Here is a 19473-nt window from a genome sequence, read left to right as displayed (position 1 = left end):
TGACGCGCTCACGTCAACCAATCAGGTGAGAGCTTGTGAAATAAAAGGCGGGATGATTTCAAATGGGGTCTTTTTATTGGTTTTTGGCGCGAAAGAGCAAGCAATGGATTTAAAGTGGCAGAGAGAAAAGTTACTTTTTAACAGACTATAAATAAGGATTATGTTATACAGGCCATATATGAAAGTTAAATTAAAAAACAGCAACATACATTATTATTATTATTATTATTATTATTATTATTATTATTATTATTATTATTAAAGCTCATGTAAAAATCTGCTTTCAAATTACTCTATAATTACTCTATACTCTATAGGTACAGATGTGAATTTATTATTTTAATTGCTCATAAAATGTCAAATGATTCAACAGAGTTAAAACTAGACAAAAGCTCAAATAAAAGGGCATGTTTTTAAGCTGTTCCTCCTGGGAACACAGTGCTCTCAGGATTGATCCCGGATCCACCGAGACCCTGACCAGGATAAAGAGCTTAAAGAAGATGAATGATGAACTCATTTAGGGTCATTACATCACTTTTAAATCAAAGCCTTTTATCATAAAATTACAGTCATAGACCATCCCTAAATTGTGCCTTTCAATCTAATTAAAAATGCTTCATATGTGTCCATGATCAGTCACAGTTAAAACAATAAGACTCTTCACATTGTGATATCAACCTACACTATAAGGCCTAAATGTTGTGGAAAGGGAAATTTTAATGCTATAGCATGCAAAGACAACCTATACAATTGTGTTTCCAACTTTGTGGCAGCGGTTTGAGGAAGACCCACACATATGTGGGTCTTCCTCAAACCACTGCCACAAAGTTGGAAATTTAAAATTTCCCTTCACTGCAACTAAGGAGTCTAGCCCAAGCTGTTCCAGCATGACAATGCCCCTGTGCACAAAGCGAGCTCCATGAAGACAAGGTTTACCAAAGTTGGAGTGGAAGAACTCGAGGGTCCTGCACCGAGCCCTGATCTCAACCCCAATGAACACCTTTGGGATGAACTGGAACACTGACTGCTCCCCAATCCTCCTGTCCTCACTAATGCTCTTGTAGCTGAATGGACAAATCCCCACAGCCATGCTCCAAAATCTAGTGGAAAGCCTTCCCAGAAGAGTGGAGCTTATTATAACAGCAAAGGGGACTGAATCGTAAATGGGATGTTCAACAAGCACATTTGGGTGTGATGGACAGGACATATTAATCATTACAAACCATTCCAAACGAACAGAAAAAAAAGAGAGAGAGATATTCAGTAGTTTTCATATTTTTGCTGGTGCATACTTTAACAGCGATAATGAAATCAAAAGGTCTGTCAGTGTGACAGGATTATACTGCTGTTCATATCAGATCATATTATAATATCATGAATGCATACGTTAATGCAATCCACAACATATAAGTCATAATTTATTTGTAATTGTGAAACTTTTAAAAATGTATCACTGTTTACAATTGAAAAGCATTTCAGTTTAGCAAAGGCTTTATCGATTAGTAATGCCTAGTACGGGAGAGCACGAGTCACTCGGTAATCATCTACATTAGACTGGAAACATGGCGAACTTGACGGAGGCTAAAACGCCGCAGCAGTTTGAGGACTTGTTAAAAAAGGCTGGCAGGTCGGTGAAATTTTCTGTTGTGTACTTGACTTACATATCATTATAAACTGATAGTTCTAAATAGCTTTCTCAATTTTTCATTATCTTAAGAAAATATAATGTTATCTAGTTAGTTAACAAGCTCCAACCGCGGTAGCAGCTAGCAATGGCTAAGTCCCTAATGGGTTATTACTTAGTAGATAAGTCCACTAGATAGGGTATGAAATAATGGTTCTTATATTTAGTGTAGTGCACAATGTGTCCAATACGGAGGCATTTGAAATTGAGCCCAAGTTAGCGTTCAGCTTTTTAGCTGAAGGTTTAGTATCTCATTAAGGCTTTATTTATATAAAATATTCTGTATCGGAGGTTTTTAATATCAGGAAATTAGTTGGTTGCCCTGTTTCTAGCTGTTCTAGATAAGATGACTGGTTTAGGGGCTGCTGGATCCCTGCTGAAAAATCCAGCATGATCTGATGAGCTAGCAACTGCCAAACCACAGACTGGTAGATCAGACTGCTAGATCACGTTCAACCTTTTTTTAAATTTATATCAGTTTAGTCAAGTAGTAAGGAAGCAGGACTATACCTAACAGCTGATAAAGATGGCCTGCCAAAATGACACCATAAACTAAATATAAAGAGTTACTGTCACATGGTTCTTGTTTTTGTTGCATTAAACCAGTGGCATGAAAAATGTTGTAACCAAGGATCCATTTAACTGTAAAATAAATTCCATGAACCCCCTCAGTATGGATTTATTTCATGAACATTATTTAAAATTTTCCTGAAAACATTCCTGATCACATTAGGTCTGAGCTGACTTTGGTGCTTGGACCCCTAAATATAATATCTTAATAAGACTTAATAATAATAATAAGGAGAAGGAGAATGTAGGTTGTGATTTACACCACCACAATAATAATAATGATAATAATGATAATAATAATAAAGTCACGGACCCCTGGGGTTCTCCAGACTCCATGTTGAAAGCCACTGCATTACCCATGTTATGTGTTTTAGAAAGTCCAGGCGTTCATCAAAATGAAAGGCTATGTAGTTAACAGATCAAACTAGCTGGAACAGCAGACCATGGCTGAAATCATTTAGACACTGCTGAATGGATGCATGTAGGGATGAACCAATCCGATACCGAGTACAACACCCAAAAGACACGAGCTAAATGATACCAAGCAGAACAGTTTACTACTAACAAGAATGAAAAATTATATTTAGATTATGGTTGTTTTCAGCTCATCATACAACACGAACCTAGCTTCAGATTATTTTTTGGTCTCAGTGTTATTTATTTATTTATTTTTGCAAAATGGCATGCATGGTCATTTTCAGTATCAGCAGAAAACAGTGATGCACAACACAATATTCAGTATTCAATATTCAATATTCAGTATTCAATAAATATCACCTTAATACAGCGATCTTTCCTCTCTGTTATTGTCAGGTCTCTCACAGTCGTTCATTTCCATGCACCATGGGCTCCCCAGTGCTCTCAGATGAACGACGTGATGGAGGAGTTAGCCAAGGAGCACAAACAAAGCATGTTTGTCAAGGTACGTTCAGTGGCACATGAATTTTAGTCATGTTGGTGAATTTCAGTAAAGAACTGTGTGGAACTTAAATGTTTGGCAATGTTCCAGACTCTAAAAACCTCTCTTCTTTAAGGACCAGAACATTACTGACCATTGTGTCCAGCACTTATTGAACTTCAAATCTGGTTCGAAACAATACTGTTTAACTACCGTACCACCATGCAGTTAATCACCTTCAGAGGATGAGCGACAATCTCACACTGCACTGTTTAATCAAACCCAGATTTGACTGTTTGCTTTTCAAAGCTCAATCACTGAGTTAAACCAACGTGTGTCATGTGGCAAGAAGTGTCTCAGAAATTCTGTTGGTTTTGCAGCACCCAATCGTTTTTACATTTACTTTGACACAGGGCTTAAAATACTGTGTTACATATTGTCACATGTGATTTGACTAGAGGTCGTAACTTGTATTTCCCAACCACCAATCAGGAAAAAACCAACGGCCCCTCAACTCGAAATTCCTACTCGTGGACTCGGGATAGTCTTCTCAACTACAATTTCCTCCTAGTTCAGGGTGTAACATCAAATCGACAGGCTGCTCACAGCATCACGCACAAATAAAGTAGCACCTCTTACCTGTAGATGTGTTATACTATATATACGAGTATTTGTTTTAGATTCATCAGCATACAGCCATATTTGCTTGTTAAATCTATAACAGTTACTACACAGTTCACAGGTCGAGGAAGAAATATACATCACTCATCATAGTTAGCTGGCTAGCTTGTTGCTAACAAACAATGGATACGGAGACTGCATTGTTTTTTTTTTTTCCCCACTTTGTACCTCGAATGCACAGAGATTGAAAATGATGTCATTCCGAGCGCCGACTCGAATGCAGCAAAACTTTCAAACTTGCAGCTAATCCACAGCCTAGATTACACAACTCATCAACTACTCAGTGAGCAAAAAGGTCGGTTATGATTCTATAATCAAGCCAGACAGGCAAATTTGTGATCACTATTCAGTAATACTCGGAAATGTCTGATTTACTACTACTATAATTCTGTTTAAATCCTACAAACATTCAGCCGCTTGTTCTTAAGATATTGCGTGAAAGAGAATCTCCAACGGACACACGGATGCAAGGACATCCTGAAAACGACTACATATATTATATACAGATGTTTTTTTTTTTTTTTTTAAATACTGTACAGTTGTTTAAGTCATATTAGCATAAATACAGTTTGTTGGTAATGCACAGGTTGATAAAGCCCAATGATTCTGTACTGACATGTGAAGGCAGTTATATACTGTAGGTTTGTATGATTCGTACCACTTAGCACTAGGGATGGACATTTCAGGCAGAATGGCTATTTGAATTTTTCAAAGCGTTATTTGAGCAATATTTGAATTGCATATGAAACACATGAGAAATGGCACAAAACATTAAGCCTTTGTTCACTGCAGTGTGGATGTGCAGTGAGCTAGGTGGTATAAAAAAATTACTACACTACATGTGACATTACATTTACGTTACATTCCACTTTTATAAAGTCACTGTGAGATGTAATGGTAAGTTTACTGTCTCTTACTGTACTGCCTCATCATTAGTTGGCTGCATAGAGATAATGAGTGACAAAAACACCTCTTCTTCCTGTGGAGAGTGCTAGAGAGTTCTGCTTTGGATTTTACAGGAGGTTGTGTATAAGCTTGCCTGCTTTGTGCCCATTAAGACCACTAGAAGGCGATCTTTTCATCCATCTAGGGTCACTTGTCGCCTGTCACGTTGTGAAGTTAGGCCAAGTAGTCTAGCCTTGTTCTTTATGGAGCGATTGAATGCGTTTTGTCATATAACTTTGATTGACATGCAGTGAATGTAAATACAGGCCGTTAGAAGTGTATGATATGGCAAAATTCACATATTACAATACCATAAGATATGTTTTCTGAATACACAATATATATCCTCAGTGGTCAAATCTCTGGACTGCTGATTGGCAGGAGTTCAAATCCCAGCACCACCAATCCACCGTGGCTTGGTCCTTAACTATCAACTGCTCAGTTGTATCCTGTCTCATTTGTAAGTCTGATAAAAGTGTCAGCCAGATGAGCAAATATAAAATCGTCCTGCTTTAGCATCAGTAATCATGTTCTGCTTTGGCTGGTCAGCGGTGATCCTGCCCTTCATACCTTGTTAGAAGCCTAAAATTCTTTTTAGAAGTACTGAGCAGGGGCAGAGGGTAACCACTGCAATCATGACATAACATGGGTCAGAGATTTATGGATTTCAACATCTGGTGGCTAAATATCACTGATTTAGTAGGTCAGTAGTGGGTTATATTTCCTTCTCACTCTCTTACTCTCTTAGTCTCTTTCTTTCCCAACAGGAAAGCACTGAGGATAATGTGTAAAAAGTGCAGTGGTGTGGAAGGGAAATGAGAAATTAATGATTTTTTCCTATTTTTCCTCACTTTTATTTTCTCACAGCTGGAGGCTGAAGCGGTGCCTGACGTGTCTGAGAAGTACGAGATCACCTCTGTCCCTACTTTCCTCTTTTTCAAGGTATGATTTCACTTTTAAAGAGGAACACTGTGTACTCTGTGATTTATAAGTTGTACCTGAACTGTATGTAATTACAAATCATTGTAGTTAGGACGACCCCAAATGGAGATTATGAATTTTTTGCAACCCCAAGCCTTGATCACTTTACGTTTTTTTAATTCCAGGTTTATAATTTAGGACTACTGTAATATTTGAACATTTTATTATCTTAGTAATGTTCATATGTGTAACACAAGTGACTAAAAACCAATGGAATATTCAGTACCAGTCTAGTGGGAAGTGCTATAGGAAAGTAATGTCCATGATGGAGTGGTGTGCAGCCCGATGTGAAGCAGAGAAGACATGGCGGGATTGTTCACACACTCACCTGTGAATCTTATGTACATCTGGAGTATTAAATACGGCATCCACTATAGTTGGCACTTCAGACGCAAAACATCCCTTTCAAATTTCAGAACACAAACTGTAAAATGATTAGTGCATGATTTATGCATGCTAATGTTAAACGCACTTAACTGCTCTTTTCTCTGAAAACTTTCCACTGTCGTCGTGATTGCTGTAATGAGCTGCATCTCAAATCGAAAACTCTGACCTTACATTCAAAAGGATTTACTAATCTAGAAATTCAAGAAGATTGGTATACAAAACAGACCTTTCGGTAGGTTTGACAGCTACATTGGAGTTTTTAAAATTCAAACACTAACCATAATAGGAAAATGGGTTAGTATTAGTACTCAGTAATGCTGTAGAATAGTACATAAGTATACGATTTGAGACACAACTCCAGTTTGTTTAGCAGAGGCAGATGGACTGGAAAATTTGTCCATTTTTACTGATGAACTCATATGCTTAGTGAAGTGTGTCAAGACTAGACAAAGACTAAAACAGCACATACACTATTCATTTAAAAATGGCTTGTCTGAATGTAACTCCCAGTAACATATCAAAAATATCTTTGATATTTCTAATATCTAATTATGTAATATTAATTTGTAAAATAAATGAATAAAACGATAGAGGAGTTTCTCTCGTAATTCAGACGAGTTCACATGGGGTCACGCCCCCTATTTTGGGAACCAGTGTGTTAGGACAAAAGATATGGGTTCTAGTCTTTTGTGCAATTGAAAGTTATTAAATAGAATTACAGTCTTACTTTGCTGTTATAATATAAAGGTGTTTATGGGGAAAAAAATAAGAACGATAAAGTTCTGCAGTTCATATAACCCATATATGCACATGACGTGTGTGTGTGTGTGTGTATGTGTGTATATGTAGGTGTATATATGTATATATATATATATATATATATATATATATATATATATATATAGTAGTCTGGGCAGTGATGTGACTAGATGTTATAGTAATGAACAGAACAATTTTATTAGTGTAATAAGCCCGACTTGCTTTGTTTAAAGCTTAGTTGCAGCATGGGAGCTTACTTTATTAATCTGAAGATCTACAGGCAGGATTTAAGCCTACCAGCGAAGTGCGTGAACGTGCATGATAATTAATCAGTATTCAGCCTAATGTAGCTGTGTACTCATACAAGCATATTTAAACATTTACTTTAGCATAATATATTTTACAAGCAGTGTTCCCTTGAACCTCCTGGTTTCTGCTTTGGATACTGCACATGATTCCGAAGAAAAAGTGCCCTCTTATCTAACCAGCTGTGACGTGGGATATTTTCAGTTTACCCTGATTTAAATATGTTGTCTATGAAAACATTTCGTGAAGTAGATCAGTACTGTGTTAATGTAGTTATATGTTTGTACTTAATAAATAAAGCTCAGTTTTTTTTCTTCACTTGTCCCTTGGTGATGGGAGAGCTAGGAGTCAGTGCCATCATGAAAATAAATTTAAAAATTGTGCTCTTAGAGCTAAAGAGCCTCATGGTGATAGGATGAATCATCTAAAATAATCAGAGGTTAACCCGCTCACATCTCACTGCCCAGTTGGTCGTTTGCACAGAAGGAGCCAGAGCAATCTCTCTCTTTCCCTCTCTCTATCATTCTCGCTATCTCACCCCACTTTCACACAATCTAAACTAACAGGCTAGCACTGTGAAAAATTAATGATGTGTTCACCCCCATGTGTGGTGTGTTACCGTTTTGTTTATTTATTCATTTTGGGTGGGCCTCAGGGTGGCGAGAAGATTGACAGGCTGGATGGCGCACATGCCCCTGAGCTGACCAATAAGGTGCAGCGGCTGGCGTCCAGTGGGGGCGGGCCTGCAGGGCCAGGGGACGCCCCTAAGGAGGAGCTTAACGAGAGACTCAAGAAACTAATCAGCGCTGCACCCTGCATGCTCTTCATGAAGGGAACTCCCCAGGAACCTCGCTGTGGTAAAAACACACACACACACACACACACACACACACGAGTTAGAGGAGAGTACAGGTGAAAAGAGGGAGTTTGTGTGTGCAGAATGGAGAGTGTAGCATTTTCTGAGCAACACTTTCACATCCAAGTTGATTTAGGTATTTTTCTCCAAATTCTGGTCTGTTTTACTCTTGAGTTCAGATTATTTATATATGTGAATTGTCTGCTTCAACTAAGGCCAGACAAATACACTTTAAAGATTAAGATTAATAAATAAGATGAATACATTTTTTTTTGTTCCGTCTGATTTCTGTAAAGATTTTTTAATAATAATAATAATAATAATAATAATAATAATAATTCATCTATCAGAAAATCCTTATCAGATGTAATAACTATATTGCTGAATGTTATTGAATAACTATGTATAATGTTATATATAAGAAAAAAGAGAAATTTAAAAATTTCAGCCAGGTAATTAATTAAAAAAAAAGGCCAATCTCTTAGTTTTCAAATACAAATAATCTTTAAAAGCCTTCTTTTGTGTGTCTGGGTGTTGTAGCCAAAGTGTATTCTCTTATGGGGTCAAAGACACAATTATGTACATAATTAATTATAGATACAATTATATACATTAAATTACTTCATCCCTATTCCTGAACGTCCATTCACAAATTATGGTGCGCCACAGAGCAGGTTCACTTGCATTCCTAATCCGACAGTTTCGAAGGAAATGCTGCCATGCTGTCAGGTAGACAATAAAATATGGAATGCAATAATATAATATTTGTGACACAATAAAATTTGGAATGTAATAGTAATGAAGAGTTTTTTTCCCCCCAACTAGCTAATCTGAGCACTAAAATGGGCATGACAGAGGCCCAGAGTTGGATACTGCGTTTATAGCAATATAAATTCTGTAAATTCTATGTTAATCTTAGAAAAAAAGAAAAAAAAATGAGATAAAGACAAAATCTCAAAAATGGAAGTGGTTCTGTTTCTAAATACTGCAAGGAGTATCTAGTATAGAAAACAAAATCCCATAATATGATGTCTTATCACAGTAAAAGTTTCGCCAGTGTGATTAAGTGGTTTTGAATTCTGGAAAATTGTTTGGGGGATTTGTGTTCTCAGGGAGAATGAATTGCTTGTAAACAGTTTTGTCATCGAGTAGATCTTTTTGATAACTGGTTTGAAAATGTCTGTGAAAATGGACATGCTTTTGCTAGTTTTAAATTGCCAGGTTGCTCATACTATCGGGAAGATCTTACTGTAAGCGCTTTGTAAGTACGTTGTTAGACACAGACAATGTCCATTGTACAGTGTGTGTCTCAGGCTGAAAAAGAAAGGGAACAGAACAAATAGTGATATGAAAACCTCACACTATCTCTGCCTCTTTATGTGTACTGCAAAGAAGTAAGGCTGCAACAAGTAATCAATAAAATTTGATAATAAATAAAAAGATACGTGGCAATGAATTTCATTATTGATTAGTTGGTAAATGTTAGGAAGCATGTTGTGGCACACACTACGTCACTTCACTTCATGTTGGAAGTAACAAATACAGTTAAATCATAAGTAGTTCAAATACTCAGTAGCTTTGATGAATACATCGTGTAATTTTTTTTTTTTTTTTTTGGTAATGTCCACTGTTTGTTTGTTTTATTCATCATAAATCACTGAGTGGACTTTAACTGGCCAACTAAGAGTCAGTCCCAAATCTTTAGACTTCCACACGTCCACACATTGAAAATAATTTACTCTCGTGCATACATGGCAAGCAAAATGTTTTTGTTAAGAAGACAACAAGTAGATTTGGACTTTATTTTGAATTTGACTGTTTGTAATGAAATAAATCAGGCTAATATCAGTATAATATTCTCATGTCATGACAGATTAAATATAATATTGTATTGTAGTTAGTTTAGCTAAGCCTAGTTAACTGTTCTGTATTAATCGATTGAAATTCTGGAAATATTTTTAACTAACTAATTTTGGTGTTTGGTATATATTACCAAATAACAATAATACAAATTATCAAAAATAAATTGATTAATAAAAATGATTGATATATGAATTGACTATCGTAATGATCATTTGTTTCAGCCCTACAATGTTATTGTGGACGTCCTGTACATGTGCGTTAAACATATGTGACTACATTGTGAACGAGCAGTGCCAAGAACAAGCTCTGCTATCCGTGGAAAATATTTGACCCTGAATGCAGAAGTTAGACCCCAGAAGAGATTTACTTCTTTTGAAATGGAATAATGTACATATATGTCATGTCATGGTTTACATCAGTTGCTAATTTCTGGGAATTTTTATTCATAACAGCTGTATGTGTGCATGTTGGTTTATTTACAGGGTTCAACGTTTTAACACAAGTCTGCTTTAGTTTTTTTTTTTTTTCCTTTTTTTTTCTTTTTAATCTCTATATCTCTTTTATCTAATAAAATTCAAAATACATATTTCATATTGGACTGAGGCACTTTTGAAGAATTACCATGTGAGACGTGGAAACAGTCGAGTGCTGAAAGTACAGGTCTGCTGTACTTGTTCTCTTTCGGAGACAATCTAAGAACCATTTAGCTCGTTGGCACTGAAGCAGTAGTTTTTTCAGCAGCTTCACTCTTTCATCTGCTGCCAGTTCCTCCAGCTCCGCTTTATATGAAAAGCATCTGCTGCATTTATTTGTGTGTGACATCCAAAGCGGAACCTGTTGCTCAGCACGGCTGTGTTATTTAAAGCCGGTCCAGGTGTCAATAGGTGGGTCAGAGTCAGAGGAATTTATAATGCTGTACGTGATTGAAGTTCTCTCTCGCTTGGCCGTTATCCAAAAGAGGGAAGGTTTCATAGCGAAGTGTGACGCCTTTTGAGACCGAATTGTAGTGTTTTAAACTTGAGTGTGCTTTACGAGCATGTTCATCATATACAAAGAGAGAGCTAAACGTCAAAGATCTCAGCAAACGCACTTGAAAACTGTCTTCCCACTTTGAATTATAAGGTTACCTGCTTCTGTGTTGGGCTTATCTTTATAAATACTTTCTTTCCTTGTGTTTGCGTACTAACATGGCTGTGCTTGTAGGCAGACGAGAGACTTTATTGTTGCTCTGTTCCTGGAGCTGAGTCGGGCCTAGCGAGCGTTTCTCTTTCCCTACAGGGATGAATGAGAGTGGGGAAAGGACCTGGGCAATCAATCCAGCGTGTCTGCTCGAGCTAGCCTAGAGCCACAGAAGGCAGCTGGACCGCGTGTTTGCCTGCTCTAATAGAAACAATTAATATACTGCCAACTGCATGAGCGTTAGTGAGCCGCCTGCAGCTGGTTTATAATGAATTCCCAAGTGAGTGCGGAGAACCCCGAATAGGTATTTCACTGCAGGGCTTTACATGGACCTCGCACATCACCTTACATACACGAATCTCTCATGTTTTCTCTTGTTTTTTTAACTTGGTTTTCTTCCTTTCTTTTATTATTCCTGTTGTTTGCTGCTTATCCATTCTGAATGCTTCCTTATCTCTCTTCCTTCTTTCTCTTTTCTATCTCCCTCATTTCTATGCCATAAACATAATGTTTCATTTTTATTTATAAGATAAACCAGTAATTATTTTAATTCGTTCATACGTCACTATATATTGAGACGTTATTGATGTTATCATCAGAAGTCCTGTGCCTACAGTAAATGGCTCGTCTGTTGTCTTTGAGATTAGTTCAGTAGAATTTCTTTTATTGCCCGTCCTATCACAGCGCCTCTTTGCATTTCTGAGCTAGCCAAGATGCCACCCAGTGCCTTTCCACTGCTCTGAGGTGTTGTCAGATTCATCCCAGATCAGATCACAATAAATAGAAGGCTGAATCAGACTCTTCAGCTGCTGGTAAAATAACCAAGGACAGGATTATCCTGCTGTGTGTTTCATCCATTTAAAATCATCCAGCTCATTGTGGCTTGGGGATTTGAGCTCCATTTCACTGACATTAAGCCTTGAAGCAGCATCATACTTTATTTTAACTATGTGGACTTATGACAAAAACACAAACGCTAAATGAGCTTGTGCTCAGTTACCCTTATTTGTATGATATCTGATGAAAAACACGCATATTTTCCAGCAATGCAGCTGTTTGTGTAGCAGCTGTGCGCGCACACAGGTAATCATGAAAATAGTTTTAGACTTTACACTTTCTGGCTTTATACTCCTTGGCCTAGGGTTAGTGAGTAATTAATAACTCTGATGAGTAACTTATGGAAAATATCAAGAGTCTGCATTAATACATTCACGTTATTTCGCTACCTTTGAGACAAGATGACAATATACAAGTATGGTCATTTTAGATACCAACACATTTGCACTGTTTCCAGATAGGTGTGCTGGCTAAAAGAAAACAAGTGTTCCATTGAATTTAGCAGGAAAATGTAACAAGCATAGACATCATTGCAGAATTTGTGATATTTAGTCAGATTAAGGTCACATATTTTCTCTGCAATATGTTGAATCAAACATTGTAACTTTAAGCAAATGCTGTGTTAAATTATAGTGCGTGTTCTGCTTTTTGGGTTGCAGGCTTCAGCAAGCAGATTGTCCAGATTTTAAAGGACCACAGCGTTCAGTACAGCAGCTTTGATATCCTGTCTGATGAGGAGGTCCGGCAGGGGCTGAAGACGTACTCCAACTGGCCCACTTATCCTCAGGTGTATGTTAAAGGAGAGCTGATTGGAGGGCTCGACATCATCAAGGTGAGACAGTTTGCCTAGTGAAAATTCTAGAAAACATGAATAAATTTCATAGCAGTTGCATTGTTCCCTCAAAAATTTCAGCGTAGTCAGTCGTCTATATGAGCATGCATAAGTGTTATGGACAGAGAATACTGTGCGTTATTACTAATGGCTGGTTCCAGACTGCAACTGAACTTGATATGATTTCTATAATCTTTTTCTTTTCTTTTTTTTTTAATCACCTATAGACAATTTTCCTGTTTATAGAAAATTTAACATTTCTTTTAGCAAACTTAAGTTGCGAATTTAAAGCATCACTTTAATTACACATAGTACTTGTCTTAAAAGGCATTAGCACTGACAGCTAGTCAGAGCTGTAGAGTTGAAAAAAATGCACCTCGAAAATAGATAGACATTAAATAAGTGTATATTCACACTGTAACTAGATATAACTAATATTTAAATTTTTAAAAAATGCCATGAATTAGATATCTGGTCAACAAGAAAAATGTCTGTAGGCAATATTTCATAGTCTTTATTTTTGACTGATTGCTGCAGTCCTGTTCAGTTTGTTTAGCTGACTGTATGACTACAGTCACTTCAGGCTTCGTCTGCTTTAGTGTGACCCTGCTAAGAGAGAGCAGTGGATTAGCTAACAGCTGTTTACTCAAGTTTTCTCTTTGACATTTACTTCCACTCCTTGAGAACTTTTCCCTTCCTCTTTAAAAGTCACTTAACCTCCACTGAATGAAAAATAAACTCTGCAGGGTGCCACTAAGGTGTGTGTGTGTCTGTCTGAGTGTCTGTGTTTGTGTGTGTCAGTGTGTGAGTGCCAGTTTAAATTTTAATTATGTGTCATTGTGTGTAATGTAGGAGCTGGCTGAATCAGGCGAGCTTGAAAATACCTGTCCCAAAACTGTCTCACTGGAACAGAGGTAACACACACACACACACACACACACACACACAACTCATGTGTAACTGTCTGAATATTGAAAGATTTTAATCTCACAACAGGTTGAAGTCTCTGATCAACAAATGTCCTGTCATGCTCTTTATGAAAGGAAACAAAGAGGTGAGGAACGTCAAACCTGCTTATGTCTAATCACAAATTCAGCTGTTTTCATCATCCAGGTATATTAATGAACATCCAAGTACACTTCCCATGCCATAAAAATCAGATCTTATTTCTTGACATTATTTATTAATATTTGACTTTATTTATAAGAAAGGAAGAGAAGGAAAATGTGCTGTATTAGTAGTCACCTTGTCCACGTTCACAGTATACGTGTACGCATATACGTCTGTCAGAGGAGCCGTTAATCACTGCGCTCTCGTCTTCTGCACATGGAGTCATCTACTGTGTTTTAAAAGAAATCATTGCCGACTATTTTGCCTCACTGGCTCGCTTTCTTCGAGTGCATAACGCATCCTGCTCCAGATTTGTAAAAAAGCACTCAGAATAAACTGGTGCAGAATGTGACTGACAGATAAATGGAATTCAAATCAATATCAATTTTTTTTGTTGTCGATGATATGTGGCAATTCCTTGAATGCTTTTTCTTGATCTCATAACTGACATGCCTTTGAGCAATTAGTTAGGAGCTGCTCACAACTCGCAGTCCTCCATATTGGGAGCTAAACCTATCAAATATATAAAAGTTACTGAAAGATAAGCAGTTTTGCTTTTATCGGCATGGTTGGGAGGCGTGTGTGATTTGCACCGATAGGCTAGAAAGACAGCTTCACCTCCAGCTCTGCGGTTAATGTTTAACCTTAATAAACCTTAATAAACCGATTAACCTTAATAAAAATATAATCTGATGAAATGCTTGTTTATTTAAAACAAGCCTTGAATTGAAGTATTCTGGGTCAAATGTCCAGGAATCGTACGGGACACTAGATTTTTAAAGAATTTTAGTGACGCTGGAATGCAGTGACTTCATTTATAAGCACAATAGCTAGCAAATAAAGAAGAAATAATGCTAATTATTTATGTGCTAGTTTTCGTTCGAGGAATTCAACTGGCAGGTGAGATAGAAAGAGGTGAGAAGCCTGGAAGAATTATTGGCACCCCTAAGGAATATTTTAAATGAATGAAAACAAAGTGTCATTATTTTTCATTTGCTCAGACTGCACCCAGTAAAAAAAAAAAAAAAAAAAAAAAAAAAAAAATGTGCTGGTGGATCAGTAATGCTTCGGGGCTGTTTGGTGGCAGGTGGATCAGCAGCTCTTGTGAAGATTGATGACATTGTGAATTCTGCTAAGTAGCACAATATTTCAGCACCAAATCTGGTTGCCTGTGCCAGGAGGTACAGACTTGGCCGTAAAGCTTTCAACAAAACAATGAGCCAAACATAATTCCAAATCACCACAAAAATGGGTTAAAGAAACACAAAATCAGTGTTTTGCAGTGACCTTCTCGGTCTCCGGGTGTGAACCAGGCCATACAGTTCTAGATGGAACTTTTTTTTTTTTTTTTTTTTTTTTTTTTTTTAAAAAGCATCTAGCTACTGGCTCTGAAACCACTTCTGGCAGCATGTCAGTGGAAAACAACTAGCAAACATACCCCCAAAAAATGGATGACACCAAGAACCAATGCAAAGGTCTGAGATTCTCCCTCTCTCGCTTTCTCAGTATGTATCACTTTCTCCTGAAAATGACTTAACAAGAAGACTGTAAAGGAGACATTAGCATACATTTAGGGAGGTTGTCTGAAAAACTGGGAAGCGCAGGAAATCGATGTCGGGTGAACGCTGGGGTTCCCCATCTCTAATAGGGGAGAAAAAAATCTCCAAGACCACTCACCTCTCACTTCATATCATTATTGATTTCTGCAGCTCCCACATGAAAGCAGTTCTTTCAAGGAGTTTTAAACTGGCCCTCCTGAGACATCGCTTTCTCTCTCGGTCTGTCTGTCTCTCCCCGTCTCTCTCTCCTTCCTTCCTCCCTTTTCTTCTTGTTGAGTATCAGTGGAATCTAAAGACTAGATTTTACAGACTTTACATTTCAAAGTTGCTAAATGCTGTTTTGGTATGAAGCCTGTAGTCTGAAGAATTCACCATATTTGAAAATAATATAGAGAGTTTTTTTTTTTTCTTTTTTCTTTTTAAATAATAGACTTACCAGTGGAGTGGCTCTTCAGGGAGAGACTGCAGATTAAATGCCTGCTTCCTCTAATTGCTATGCTCTCTGCACTTTGCACTCCTTTGCATTTACATGTGTTTGCGCTCTTTTCCTAATGTGTGTTCATGAATATTTAGGGAGCCAAATGTGGATTCAGCCGTCAGATACTTGAAATAATGAATGGCATCGGGTAAGACCTTTTACAACTTCATATATCTACATATTTTCCAGACGGTAAGACTCATTTTCTTTACACTATATGTTGTTTGTTAATGCCTAATGCATTACTGAAGCAGCATAAATATTGATTTATGTATCTAGAAAATATGCTCAATAATGTAATTTATTTTGCTGTGTAAATGTCATTGGCATGAGTGATTATTTTTTTTTCTTTTTTTATTTACAGGGTTGAATATGAGACCTTTGATATTCTTCAAGATGAAGAGGTAGAGCAAAATAGTTTATGCCCTCTAGCAATAGTGTTTCCTGATCATTTTACATGCATCATGCTGCATTTGACTTACAAAAGTCGGAAATGGTGTTCGGACTACAAAATCAGGGAAAAACCATTGACGCCATGTTCATCTTTTGTTAGCAAGAAGCTAGCCAGCCAGCCATGATGAGTGATGTATATTTACCTTCTCAAAACAGCGAACTGTCCAGCCAGTGTTGGACTTAATTGAATATGTCTGGATGTTGATTGATCTAAAGCGAACAGTATATACAGCATAACTCATTTAAAGGTAAGAGGTGCCACTTTGTTTACTGTTGACGGTGTGAGCAGCCATGTTGATTTGATGTCACTTGCTGAACTCTGATGTGAGGAGACGAGTAGGAATTCAGAGTTGAGGGGCGTTTTCTTTGGGTTTTCCTAGTTGGAGTTACGACTACGTTTTAGTCAAATGCAGCATCACAGCTAATCAGGAAATGAAAAACCTATCAATGTAAAGGTGTTTTCTAAAGTCAGGCTGTCTAGTATTATACTGTAATTCCACTATAACTTTATTTTTTTTGTTGTTGTGTGTCTCTGCAGGTTAGGCAGGGCTTAAAGACATATTCCAACTGGCCCACGTACCCACAGCTCTACGTAAAAGGAGAACTCATCGGAGGCCTAGATATCATCAAGGTGACTAATCACAGGCTCACCTGCACAGAAACATGGCACTAATAATTAATAGCAATTGTGAACATTAGTGTTATTTGTAGAATGTTATTCATTTTAAATATTATTTGATCAGTGCATAACACACAAGGAAAGCACTTAAGGCTCTGCGTTACTGAACAGAAGGTCGGGGGTTCAGGCACTGCCACTGTTTAGCCCTTGAGCAAAGCCCTTAACCTTCTCTGCTCTAGGGGAGCCGTATCATGGCTGTCCCTGCACTCTGACCCCAGCTTCCTAACAACGTGGGATATGTGAAGAAGAGAATTTCACTGTGCTGTACTGTGTATGTAACAAATGAAGGCCGTCTTCTTCCTCCTCCTCTTCTTCCTCCTCATGTAGAAAATCTGGCTGCACTATCACTGTGTGTCCATAAGAGGGCAAGAAAATCCCACATATGAAAAGATATTAACAGTTTGAAGCAGTGCAGTGTAGGCAGTGTAGGATATGAGGCCATAAACCCATAAAGTTTGGCCAAATTTTTACGGACCATAATTTGACGTGAGTGTGAGGATGTAGTGATGCCCAATTTACATTCTAGGATAGAGTTGCCATACCATCAGATGAAATTCTGCCAGTTTGAGCAGTTTTATGAACTGATTTCATGCACACAACCCCAGAGTAGTCAAGGCGTAGCTTACCTCCAATTCTTTCTGTAACATACACAATATGTATTGGGTCCACACCTTCCCATTGTTATTTATTTATTTGTTTGTTTGTTACCATAAGCCACATGCTGTTTTCTCGACTTTTTTTTTTTTTTTCCCCCAAAGACAGCTGTGCATAGTGGTTTATGTTTCACATAAATGTTTCAAATGTCCATATTTTATGTTTAAGTTGTGGCTTGTCAGTTAGGCATATAAATTATATGCTTTGGCTGTACATAAAAACTGATTCAAACATTGTAAGTTATAACCTTATCACCAAAGAATAACATTTATAAAATCATACAGTGTATTCCAGGCTTTAAAGCTTACTTTACTATAATTTTCTTATTTTTCGTATTCATAGTGTATAAATTGAATTCACACATTGTAAATGCAGACATGACGTAGAAACAACATGGTGCTTGTGGTCCATCTGACCATAAAGCTGAGTGAACAGGGTGAAAAAAAAAAAACTGCAGTAACACAAATGGAGACTGGAACATGTTTTAATAAATCTGATCTATGATGTGTTTTCCAGGAGCTGAAACAGAATGGTGAGCTGGAGTCAGTGCTGCGAGGGGAGAATTAGGAGGAGATGGGAACAAGTTACACTGAAGTTTTCGCTGCTGTTTGTGGAGACTATGTTCTAAAGGTCACAGGAAGCAGAACAGCAATATTCCAACCAAATCATGTCTTTTAGGAGATCACTGAACTAACATGGCTGTATTAATGTCTAAGGCCTGTTGGCAAAATGTGTCACAAAGTCCAATAAAGCTGTCATCTCAATTAAATGCAGGTTTTAATGGCTTCATTTTAATCACAAATCTGTTTTATTTCTGAAATTAGGCTTGAGGTATCTCTTTAGCCTGGAATGTGTGTTTAATGCTTCATAAAAAGGGTCAGTGTGTGTGTTTGGAATCACAAAACCTCCACATATCCCTCAGTATTCATGCAGCAAACACAGCGAGCTAGTCTGATGAGACGCGACTGCATCGTTCTCACCTGTTCAGATTGCAGTCAGCTTCAGCTACTATTATGAATAAACAAATCATAAATATTTATTAGCAGGCAAGTGGGAGGCTGACTCTCACCTCATCTGGCTGTGAGCCACAAGCACAGAGCAGCCGTTAGCCTCTTGCTCTTACGCACACACTCGCACCTGTGGCACCATCAGTAATTACTGCACTCGCGCTGATACGCCAGTTGGGCTGAAGAGGAAACTGTGAACAGTGTAGTACGACACACTCAACACACTCTCCAATATAGTCTTGAATGCTTGAGTGCTTAGAGTTGTTTATTAATTTAAGAGCCTTCATAATGATTATATGGTAGCTCTCCTTTGCAGATAGATTCATCTGTATATTTCAGTATTATTGACTATTATGAACATTGGTTAACTGATAAATATATATAGTTATTAGATTAATTAATTTGTTCATCTTCAGTAATCACTTTATCCTGATCGAGGCTGCAATGGATCTTCATTTACACACTCATTCACGTTTGGAAGCAATGTAGAGGAGTGACCCTGCATGTTTTTGGGATGTGGGAGGAAATCACATGGACAAAGAGAAAATGTGATACTCCACACTGAGGGTAACCAGAGTCAGGACCCTGAGCCATAAGGGTGTCAATTCGGTCATTTTATGGAGTCTTACAATCTCACACGGGTCAACTTTCATAAATAGTTTCATAAATAAGGGTAGAATTTAAGTGTTTTCCCCCCCTCTAATCTGTAATCTATAGGTTAGCTATATTTACTCGGCTGCTTCTTCTTTCCATCA

General features: G+C 37.5%; 1 protein-coding gene across 1 annotated transcript; it reads left to right on the top strand.

Moving 5' to 3' along the window:
• Window positions 1-1511: 1511 nt before the first annotated feature.
• On the top strand, window positions 1512-18480 carry glrx3 (glutaredoxin 3). Its single transcript, XM_026914510.3, has 11 exons — window positions 1512-1627; window positions 3068-3176; window positions 5646-5720; window positions 7867-8068; window positions 12606-12778; window positions 13631-13692; window positions 13775-13832; window positions 16021-16073; window positions 16290-16329; window positions 16917-17009; window positions 18228-18480. The coding sequence occupies exons 1-11, from the start codon at window positions 1563-1565 to the stop codon at window positions 18276-18278; spliced, it is 981 nt and encodes a 326-aa protein (XP_026770311.1). The 5' UTR covers window positions 1512-1562; the 3' UTR covers window positions 18279-18480.
• The last annotated feature ends 993 nt before the right edge of the window (window positions 18481-19473 follow it).

The sequence above is a fragment of the Pangasianodon hypophthalmus genome, chromosome 12 (genome assembly GCF_027358585.1).
Source record: "Pangasianodon hypophthalmus isolate fPanHyp1 chromosome 12, fPanHyp1.pri, whole genome shotgun sequence".
Classification (NCBI taxonomy): Eukaryota; Metazoa; Chordata; class Actinopteri; order Siluriformes; family Pangasiidae; genus Pangasianodon; species Pangasianodon hypophthalmus.
This window is presented reverse-complemented; position numbering and strand designations above follow the sequence as displayed.

Coding starts and splice junctions, on each gene's coding strand:
- glrx3 (XM_026914510.3), top strand. CDS start 1,563: ATGGCGAACTTGACGGAGGCTAAAACGCCGCAGCAGTTTGAGGACTTG. Junction 13,833..16,020: donor TTATGAAAGGAAACAAAGAG/GTGAGGAACGTC, acceptor ATGAATATTTAG/GGAGCCAAATGTGGATTCAG. Junction 16,074..16,289: donor GAAATAATGAATGGCATCGG/GTAAGACCTTTT, acceptor TTTTATTTACAG/GGTTGAATATGAGACCTTTG.